Raw genomic sequence first — 11542 nt, forward strand, 5'->3', positions numbered from 1 at the left:
CTGTGGAATGGCATGTAGCTAATAACTTGTATCCTATACCAGAGACACAGAAACCCTGGTGCTTCTCAAATCTATGAAATTGCAAGAAGAAAAGTCGGACAAGTGTAAGAAATCAAATACATAAACAATTGGAAGATCATACTATGTTCATTGATTGGTAGAATCAACATCATTAAAATGTCCATACTACCCAAATCAATCTACAGATTCAATGCAATCCCCATTAAAATAGAAACGGCATATTTCGCAGACCTAGAATAAACTCTCCAAAAATTCATCTGGAATAAAAAAGACCCTGAATAGCCACAGCAATTCTGAGAAAGAAGAACAAAGTTGGAGGGATCACAATACCAGATATCAAGCTATATTACAAAGCCACTTTTCTCAAAACTGCCTGGTACTGCCACAATAACAGACATATAGACCAATGGAATAGAATAGAGAGCCCAGAAATCGACCCAAACCACTATGCTCAATTAATATTTGACAAAGGAGGCAAGAGCATACAATGGAGTCAAGACAGTCTCTTCAATAAATGGTGCTGGGAAAATTGGTCAGATACATGCAAAAAGATGAAACTAGATCACCAACTTACACCATACACAAAAATAAACTCAAAATGGTTAAAGGACTTAAATGTAAGACTGGAAACCATAAAAATCTTAGAAGACTCCATAGGCAGCAAAATATCAGACATAGGTCGTAGCAATATCTTTACTGATACAGTGCCTAGGGCAATAAAAACTAAGGAGAAAATAAACAAATGGGACTACATCAAAATAAAAAGCTTCTGCACAGCAAAAGAAACCCTCAATGAAACAATAAGAAAGCCCACTGCATGGGAGAACATATTTGCCAATGCTATCTCAGATAAGAGTTTAATCTCCAAAATTTACAGGGAACTCATACAACTTAACAAAAGGAAGATAAACAATCCAATAAAAAAAATGGGCAAAGGACCTAAATAGACACTTTTCGAAAGTGGACATACAGAAGGCCAAGAGACATATGAAAACATGCTCAAAATCACTAATCATCCAAGAGATGCATTTCAAAACAATGAGGTACCTGTCACACCTGTCAGAATGGCTATCAACAAATCAACAAACGACAAGTGCTGGTGAGGATGTGGAGAAAAAGGAACCCTCGTGCACTGCTGGTGGGAATGCAGACTGGTGTAGCCACTGTGGAAAACAGTATGGAGTTTCCTCAAAAAGTTAAAAATGGAACTCCCATTTGACCCAGTAATCCCACTTCTAGGACTATATCTCAAGAAACCATAAACACCAATCAGTAAGGAAATATGCACCCCTATGTTCATAGCAGCACAATTTACAATAGCTAAGATTTGGGAACAACCTAAGTGCCCATCAGCAGATGAGTGGATTAGAAAACTGTGGTACATCTACACAATGGAATACTATGCTGCTATAAAAAAGAAGGAACTTTTACCATTTGCAATAGCATGGATGGAACTGGAGAGCATTATGCTAAGTGAAATAAGCCAGTCGGAGAAAGATAAATATCATATGATCTCATTCATCTGTGGGATATAATGAACAACATAAAATGATGAACAAAAATTGATCCAGAAATAAGGTAACACTGACAGACCATCCACATTCAGAGATAAGGCAGGGGAGGGGGGTTAGAGATCAACCAAAGGACTTGTATGCATGCATATTAGCATAACCAATGGACGCAGACACTGGGGCTGTGGGGGCTTGTCCTGGGGGGTGGGAGTGGCTGGGGGATCAATTGGAGAAAAAGGAGACATATGTAATACTTTAAACAATAATAAAAATCTTCTCCAATAAAACACTTCTACGCCTCAGGGGGAAAAAAAAGCTATGATACATTTACACCATTGAATATTATGCAGCAATACAGAAGAAGGATCTCTTACTCTTTGAGACAGCCTGGAGGGACTGGAGGATATTGTGCTAAACAAAATGAGCCAGTCAGAGAAAGACAAGTATCACATGATCTCACTCATATGTGCAATATAAAGAACAAAATGAACTGAACAAAATAGATCCAGGGACATAGAAGCATGGAACAGATTGTTGATTCTCAGAGGGAAGGCGGGGGTGTGTAGGTGTGTGGGAAGAGATTAACCAAATAACTTATATGCATAACCCATGGATGCAGACAATGGTGTGGTGAAGGCCTGGGGAAGTGGGGGAGTATGGGCTAGAAGGGGTCAATGGGGAAAAAAGGATATATCTGTAATATTTTCAATAATAAAGATACATTAAAAAATAAAATACACTTCATTTTCAAAGTTGAGCTATCAGCTGTTAAAAGTGTGTATATATATATATATCACATAGACACAGACAACAGTATGCTGATAGCCAGAGGGAAAATTGGGGGGCAGGGAGAGGTGGAAGAGGGCAAAGGGAGAATAAATAAATGGAGACGGAAAGTCCCTTTACTTTGGGCACACGATGTAGTGTGCAGATGATGCTTTGTTGAGTTGTACACTTGAAATCTATATGGTTTTGTTAACCAATGTCACCCCAATAAATTCAATTAATATAAATAAAAAATAAATAAATGCTAGAGACTTCCATGGATGAAGGGGAAGACTGGACCTTCTGGTCTTGGCCCTGTTGGCTCATGTTGGGACAGGGGAAGAACAATCCAAGACACAAAACATACAATGTGCAATGTAACTCTTTAATATGAAAATAAACAGGGATCTTGAGTGGGAAAAGTACAGAACAACTGGCAGGCTTCAAGGTAAACTTTGGATTCCTGGTTAGTCCAGCTTCAACCTTAGTCATGGATGTGGCCTCAGATTGCAAAAGAGATATAACAAATATGATGAGTATGAAAATGAGAGCACCTAAAGGCTCATTTCCCGGGCTTTGTTTACAAGATCCTAGGTCACTGCATGAAGGCTTCCTCTGGGATCTTGCCCTTCATCTAGAAAAAGTCAAGAGAGAGCATTGTGAAGACAGCAGAGCAAGGAGCACTGAGATTCATCCCCAGGCCACCTGACTTCTGTCCACTTGGCCTTGCTAAAAGCCTGGGACACACTTCCTTTTATCTCTGAATTCTCAGACTTCACTTTTTAATGAGCTGCGATCATGTATTCATTGTACTAAAAGCACATGTGGTGGGGGAGGACAGATGACCTCTCTTAGGACCAAAGTGGAGACACTTTGACCACACAATGTCACTGCTAAATCTTGCCGCAGAAAGAAGCCTCCAAATTTACCAAGATGTATGCACCAGAATGACCAAGTGGCACTCCACGTAATGTTGAAAAAGCAGTGGAAAGACAAATATCTATCAATAATAGCTTATGGCCTACTGGAATTCAATTGCTTAATGTATAGTTCTTAGCAGAAATAAGGTAGCCTAAGATATACTTACAGCAAACTATGATGGTGCTAATAATTAATAAACGAGTTTCAAAACAGTATGTCCAGCAGGAAAACTAAATGTTATATTTCAATATATTAGCATAAAATTAAGGTATTTTTCACGTGAACTTTTGTAAAAAAAAAAAAAAAGATCTAAAATAATTACTTGCAAGTTCCCACTATTCAATCCTCCCAGCTCCCTCCTATCCCATGCATACCCATCACTTACTTCTGAGACAACTAGATGCTCATCTGAGAGAGGCTGAAGGAAATCTGCACAATTTCCTGCTGTTCCTGAGAGAGGGTGGGCCCAGTGCTGCAGGAAGGTGTGGTCACTTGGGTAGAAAACGCACTTTGAGTCTCAATTGGGGTGGCATCCCTCACAAACAGCTCATCATTCATGATGAACATACTGGGGAAAAATGATACCTCAGACAACTGATGGATGGAAAACCCCACACCCTCAACAATTATCCTGCTTCCACTGCCACTCAGCAACCAGATTCCTCCCATGCCCACCTGTTATCTGCTCCCCAGATTCCTCTTCCCTTCCCACATCCCAACCCTTGGAGAGATTGCCTACCAGCTTCACTAGATTTGTACCCCTAGCCCCATTGCATTTACTCAGTGAAACAGCCCCAGGGAGAGGACAGTTTAATCCCATTTTCAGAGGAAGACATAGGTCACAGAGAGGGTCATGTGATTTCACTCAGGTACAAATCTAGTGAGTGTTGGCGCCATTAAGAGAACCTGAAAGAAACCTGAAGCACTTTCAGTGTTCTAACTCCAGAGCCCACGCTCTTAAGCCCTATGCAGGACTGTTCCTTGGATCAACCTGCTGGCTTCCCGCAACACTGAGAAAACCCTGAGAACATGCACTGCCACATTCCCACAGCCCTGAGCCCAGGTTGGGCTGTATGTTCCCACCCAGAGCATAACACTCACCTGGAATCGCTGGCAGGGGTAGCGATGAAGGTCCGGGTGAAGGCACGCACAGAACCCTGAGACCTTCCTTCCACTTCAACAACAACAAACAACAATACCCCCTTGGAGTCACACATGCTTCACACACTCACTCAGCATTCCCAAGTCAGGGTGGGACTGCATACTCATGCCCAAGGAGACAACTATTCTCTGGGAGTCAGGGTGCGGGGAATTGGGAGGGCAACATTAGGAGAAATCTGCTTCTACTGAGAGGGAACCTACGATGTGCTGGGCCCTGGGACAACCACTTCACTAGTTCATTTGATTCATTTTTGGAAGCCACCCAAGAGGTGTATTTTGTTATCCCCATTTTGCAAATGAGGAAAATGAGAAGTTTAGTAATGGATCTATTTTGCACAGTCAGGATCTGGGATGATAGCCATCAAACCCCACATTTGTGTACTCATCACCCTAGCTGTGCAGGGCTGATAGGCATGGATGTAGGTCAGACCCGGCTGGTTTGGGGGCAGTCTGGAGGCAGGAGAACATGGAGGGAATAATGAAGGAATCAAGGAAGCTGTGAGAGTTCTGAGAGGTAGCCCAGCCTGGAGGAGGGAGCAGTGGGGGACCTGGGGAGGGGTCTCTACACACACTCACTTTCCTTGAACACTCCGTTGACACAGAAGAAAAGCAGGTTTTCCTGGACAAAAAAAAAAGACCACATGTGCTCAGTCTCCACATACACTTCACTCCCAGCTGCATCTTTCTGGGCCTGCCCCAGGGAGGAAGAGGGTGCTCACCGACTGGAACCACATGTCCACCACAAAGGAGTTGAGGTCATGCTGAGTTTTGGGAAACACACAGAGAGAGCTCACAATGTCACGTTTTGAACGTTTCAGCAGCTGAAAACGCAGGTCTATGGGGGAAGGACAGAAAAGTTCAGGGTTGCCACATCTTGAGGCCTATGACTGACCCTTCATGCCCCCTTTCCCTGCCCAATCCTCCCCATCCCACACGCACTGGGGTCCTGGAGGTTCTTCATATTCCTGTTATCCTTGAAGTACTCAAACAAGCTGCTTCTAGGAGAAAACACAAAACAGGATGTGGAATTCCAGACAGTGGGGGTGTTTCCATGAGGTGGCAGATTTCTGCTAGGGAGACACACGCCCCAAATGAGAGTCTGAACTGTGATACTCACGTGGCTGGGTTGTCTTGGATGAAGGGAATGGTCAAAGAGAAGCAGGCCTCATCGTGATAAGCACCGAGGAGACTGTGTCTGTCTCCAGAGTCATAGATCAAGTAATATCTGTGAGGGGACAATGAAGACAGTGTACCTCTATGGACTGGATCTCAAAAGGGACTTTAAAACTTTCAGGGGTACTTACTGCTGCAGAAATTGCAGGATTTGAGTCTTCATAACATCAGATCCTTTACATTTTTCCTGAAATCAAAGACATTTGAGACCACGTGGTTGATAAAACCTCCCTTACAATAGCCCAAGTGTTGATGTTTCTTCCTCACCTTTATTAAGGGCTTTATTAAGCAGTGTCTGTCAATGTCAACAGCAATCGGTTTGGGTAATTCCTGGCCATCCTGGAGAAGGGAGGGGTAAGTTAGCAGTATAGAACAGGGAGGGGGTACTGGATGACTATGGGAAGGATGTGCCCAGAAGATGGTGAAGGTGAGAGGTCAGGAGTGCAAGGCCCCAGGAAATTCCATGGGCAAGATTCCAGTGGGCGTCTGCATTATGAGGTCCTGCAAGTCTCTATTGTTTATTTTTATGGTTGACTCATTTACAGGTGTTCCCCCATCCCCTAACTTTGTCTCTCTCCACCCTGCAACAGTACTCTCCACCACCCCCAACCCTCCCCCACCCCCACCCAGGCCTTTGCCACATAAATGTCTGTGTCCATGGATTATGCATACTACTTTATGCAACTTTTGTGTGTGTGTGTCTGTTTTTCTCTCTCTCCCTCCCACTTTCTCTCCCTGTCTTTCTGTCTCTGTGTGTGTGGGGGGGGTACATTTTCATAAATATCATCTTCATGTCTTTTTTAGAGATCCATGTCCCCCACAATGGAGAAGGCTCTGATGCAAACATGTAATCTAAGCAAGACACAAAGGGCTTGAGGGCAGGTGTGGAGGTTGTCAATGTAAGTAAGAGATGATGAATGTAGGCACTTACCAAGCGTAACAACTTGGGGAAGTATTTCCTGATGGCGCTGTCCAAATGCAAAAAGAAAGAAGTGGTTGATAGTTTGGGTTGCAATGCTTCCATTTACTTAAAACACTGATGTAATGAACAGAGACGGATGTTCTGCCCACCCAGAATCTCCTTTGCCCTCCTCAGCCTCACATTTCAAGGCTTCTGGGTCCACTTCCCTGCTGAGCACTGACCACCTGCCACATGGAATCTCTGAAATACAGTCTCCTCACCTCTCTCCACACCTTCACATTCCTATTACCTCCCTTCCTTCCTGCATCCCTCACCTTTTCCCTCCATCCCTCCCTCCCTCTCCATCCTCCTGGTTAACTCCTGCCTAGAAGGCCCTGCCTCATTCCTCAGTGCCACAGCCCTCAGCATTTGGATCCCAGACTCCAGAGCTCCTTCTCCCTCCCTGCCTCCCTTTCCTTCTCCCAGGCCACACTGATGGCTCCAGAGAGAAGAGGGAATGGGGTGGGGGCCCAGGGCTCTGCCACCTCACTGGGGTCCAGCATCCTGCCATGAACAGGACATGCCCCAGGGATGGCCCAGGACACTAGGGCAAGGGGGTGATGGAGGGAGGGATTAGGAGACAGGGAGTGGAAGGGAGAAGGATGAAGACAGAAAGAGAGTGAAAATAGGAGATTGGGAAGACATCAAAGTGTAGAGACAAAGGACAAGGAAAAAGAAAAAGGAAAGGGAAGGGAAAGAAGCTCTGCCCTGGCAGTGGGGGTGGGTCAGAGAAGAAGAAAAGAGAAAAGGGACATAGCTCCCCTGCAGCAGCCCTTTCCTTCTTCTGCCCCTGGCTGGCCCTGGGTCTCCAAGCAGGAATGGAAAGCATGTGTCTGTTAGCCTGTTAGAATGTTCGTTGAGCCTTTGTTACCTGTGGGAGCTCAGTGTGAACTGGGCATGGGAAACACACCACCCACAGGATCAGGAGACCTTCCCAGAAGGACTAAAGGGCCAGGCTGCAGCTCAGCTTAACCTTGGGGATCTGTGGCCCACTCATATAAAAACCACCTTCTCTCTTCATGGCCCCTGTGCATCTTTGTCTGTCTTAGTTGGTTTCTTTTCTGAGGAATCCTACCCATGTCAGGCTACCCAGGGCTCCTCTGAAGGACCAGGCAGGTGATGTGTTGTGTGAAGGAATGGTCAGTGGCCCTGAGAGGACTGTCCTTCTGTCTCCTCAAACCCCTCTGCCGTCTGCCTTCCCCTGCTGCCGCAGAGGCCCCCTACTCATTGCTGGTGGCTCACTTTTTTTTTTTTTTCAATCCTCACCTAAGGATATTTTTTGAGGGCAGGTGTGGAGGTTGTCAATGTAATGTAGCTGATCATTAGAAAGACAGTGGAAGGAAGAGAGCAGGGGGAGAGAGAAACATCTCTCTCACATCAACTGGTTGCTTCCAACCATGTACCCCAACAGGGGCCAGGGATCTAACTTGCATCCAAGGTACATGCTAAAAATTGAAACCCTTAGGTCTGCGGGGCGACACTTCAACCACTGAGCCAAACCCGCCAGGGCGGTGGCAGCTCACTTCTAGCCCCTTGACTAGGGAACCCTGGATTCTACTAAGGATGGCTCATTCCTGGTACTGCACTAAAGAAACAAATTGGGCCTGGGTCCTTGGCATGGGGTGGGAAAGTCCCCACATTGACCTGGGATTTGAGGGAGACCCTTTACAAGCAAGGGGAAAAGGGGTTCCTCCCAGAATAGGTTGGGGATACTCTATCGTTTCAGAAGCAGGAAGGACTATCTCAGCATGAGTCTGTGGTGGAGGAAGTTTCTCAGTCCAGATCAGCAGTATCTGCCTCGAGGCTCAACACTCCTAGCCCTGGTGGCAGGAGAAAGGGAGCTCTGCATCCTGGAGCATGTTTTTGGTGGGCATGCCAGAGAAAACTAGATGCAGAGTAAGGAACCACACTGGAGACAATGAGAATGGGTAAGCAGGTCAGAGGAAGGACAGAAGACCTCTAAGCACAGACGAGGGACACAGAGAAGAGACTGTGGGGCCTCTAGTCCTCCCAGAGGACCAGGGCTGCCACCATCTGCGATATGGCACTGTCAGGGGTAGTTCAGGCTTCCAGAAGTCAAAGGACCCCAGGAATGGTACGAGGGGCTCACACTGACCTTATGTAAGTGGACTGGTCTGAAAAGGTGCTGCACAGAGGGTTATCTTCCAGCCACAGCGCTTCCAGTTTCAGGCCTTTAATCTTGCACAACTCCCAGGTAGAGTTAAGCTGAGAAATATGGGGGGAAAACTGAAAAATAGTCCGAGGGAAAAGGGACATACCAGCCCCTGAACCCACAGCCCACTCACTTCCCCTCAGGTACCTTCGCTTACTTCCTGTCATCACTCTGATGAACACTACCACCCATATCAACCCAACTTTGATCTGTCCCTCTTCTCACCTCATTTTTGGAAAGGTTCAGAATCTTGACTGTGGGTGCCATCTGTGAAATATCAGACAGGCCATCCAGCTGGCGCAGTCTGTTGTTGTGCAAGTTCAAGGACAACAGCTTTGGGGAAGAAGAGTTAGAGTGATGCTTACCATCTAGGACCTTGGAGACAAATCTGCCCACTGTCCCATCTGTTCCACCCCCTACTGTAACACCAGCACTGGGTCTAAGGCCTCACCTCAGGGAAATTCTCTTCAATGATCTGCAGGGTGGCAGCCATGCAGTTTCTTCTATTCAGGATTATATCAACATCATGGTCCACCAAGTCTTCAGGAAGCCAAGAGTAGGAAATAAGAAGGCTGAGAGAGGTCCAGGATGAGCACCAAACCTTCCCTTGTTTCCATCCCTAAGTCTCCCTCCCAGGCAGAACCCTCTGCCCTAGAATTACTGCTGCCAGCTGTACCTGGGTCATAGCGGAGCAACTGGAGATCAAGAGCTTTCTGAGAGACATCATATCGTTTGCACATGGCCAGCTGCAGAGTGAGATGGAGAGAGAAGTCTGAGGCTGTGGTGGTGACAAGGAAATCAGGGTGGAGGAGGAAAAGGGAGGGATCTGAGGGCAAACATATACCCTTGAATCTGCATTACCTTTAGCTGTTCCATTATTTCTGGCTCCAACTTATCCCGCACAGAGTAAGGTACAGCAGACATATTGACAAAGATAACTATCTGCAGGAAGAAGAGGCGGGGTTAGCACCAGGAACTCTAGTCCTACAGAAGGTGACCAGCTCTGCATGACCTCCTGCCCCAGGACTAAGTACAGATAATGACTTTGACACATACCTTCTGGTTCTCCTGGTCACAAATCTTGTAGCTGACATCCTTCAATGCATAGGCAGCGCGAGCATCCTGGACAAAGAACTGGGCCCTGTTTTTCACGTAGTGAAACTACATGGAGTGAAGATAACAACAATAGTGTCAGAGGCCACGGGCCCCAGCTGAGTCAGGTCTCTCTCCCTTCCCTGTGCCCCCTCAAGTGGCTTCACCATCCTCTCTTACATCCACTGGAGTGAAGGGGACACTGCAATGGCTCTGGATAGAATCCATTAGCCATGTCCTGTCGTACTTTCTTCCACAGGCAACCTAAGGGTGAAAGGGGCATGGAGACAGGAGGGACAACATGAAAGAAGGCTGGAGAACAGACCTAACCCAGTGTTCTTTTCCTACCTTCTACTGAGCTTTAAAGGGCTTCTAAAGTAAAGACCACTCACATGATTTCTTATGTTTGTGACAAATATGGAGTTCTTAAATACATTCTCTCTCCATTTGAGACTCTCCTTCCCATAATCAACTTAAGGTGTTAGACATTTTCTTCCTTTTATAAAGTTCCAGGAGATCCTCTCTAGGACACTGCTTGCCCCTCTGAGACGTTTTCCAGAGACTCTACCCCCCATTTTCCACATCCAGCTTGAGCCAAACTGAGACATCTAGTGTGGACTTGCTCCATTTCCTTGACAGTAGTTCCACCTTTCCTTTTAGACAGCCCCCTGTTTATCATATAGTCAGCCTGTTTCCTTATATTGCTTCTCTGAATTTGCCCTTAGATGGAGTAATAAAAAGGACAAATTGTAAACTCTCCCCAGCAAAGTACCGAGCATCTCTACATGAGACCACCATAGTCCACCTGACCTTTCTCTCCTTCATACTCCATAGATTTTTTTTTCCGGACACTCACTGTGACCTTGAACCAACTCCCCATGGTTTGATCTTGTGTATTCTCCCCCATTTCTCTCCTGAAATATTTTCTCTTATTCCATAGAGTAACACGGAGACAGCCTTCATCATGCCATTGCACTCTCCTCTTCTCATGTCTCATGGTATACGGAGTGCTGCGGGGGGGGGGGGGGCGGGAGTGAAGAGAAAAAGAGTGGCCATGAATGCTAAGTCTTCTATACATCCTTCATCCCTGACACCAGGACTATAATTAGGATTGCTCAACCATGATTTCACTTCTAACATTCATCAGTTTTCCAGTGAGAGAAGAAAAACAAAATTGCAGGCAGTGAGTGTTGCACAGCCCCATGGGCTGCTACATGAAAACCAGGCTTCCCAGTCACTTACTGTCTGACTGGGTACCTCTGGACTCCCCTCATCTCCATGTATCCATCATCCTTCAGGACGTGTGGAGGCTGAAGCTCATATCCACCATGTTGATAATGACGGGTCCTGTTGCCAAAATTACGTCGAAAAGGACCCCAACTGTTCTTTCTTCCTTGAAGTGAGCTATAACCATCATTGTCTTCGGAAACAAGGAACAAAAATACAAGTTTGGAGACACATGTGTACTCACTTATCATGTACCACATCTTGGACGAACACTAAGGCAGGGTAACAAAATGCCAACCTGCCCTAAGAGATCAATCCCACAAACCCCAGAAAGGAAAATCCTCTGCCTGTCCAGGTAACTGAGAGATGGTGCTATCAGGGGAGAAATGGTGCAGGGTGAGGAAGGAGGAGCAATAGCAGGAGGAAGAGGGGAGGAAAGAGGAGGAGAAAGAGGTAACTGTGCGAACCTTTTTAAAATGGCGTAGGATTTATAAAGGACAGAGGTGAATGCATCTGTTAGACTAGATGCCAGCCATA

The 11542-nt window shown here is 45.9% G+C and overlaps 1 protein-coding gene across 1 annotated transcript; it reads right to left on the minus strand.

Annotated features, from left to right (window-relative positions):
• Window positions 1–3614: 3614 nt before the first annotated feature.
• Window positions 3615–11265, minus strand: LOC307095329 (nuclear RNA export factor 2-like; the record flags this gene model as incomplete). The annotated part of the gene is made up of 14 exons (XM_079764561.1): window positions 3615–3786; window positions 4320–4392; window positions 4956–4998; window positions 5099–5214; window positions 5319–5377; window positions 5497–5604; window positions 8630–8739; window positions 8912–9019; window positions 9138–9226; window positions 9363–9432; window positions 9548–9628; window positions 9743–9847; window positions 9959–10042; window positions 11029–11265. The coding sequence occupies 14 exons, from the start codon at window positions 11263–11265 to the stop codon at window positions 3615–3617; spliced, it is 1455 nt and encodes a 484-aa protein (XP_079620687.1).
• Window positions 11266–11542: the final 277 nt, after the last annotated feature.

Source organism: Cnephaeus nilssonii (assembly GCF_951640355.1).
Source record: "Cnephaeus nilssonii genome assembly, chromosome: X".
Taxonomy (NCBI): domain Eukaryota; kingdom Metazoa; phylum Chordata; class Mammalia; order Chiroptera; family Vespertilionidae; genus Cnephaeus; species Cnephaeus nilssonii.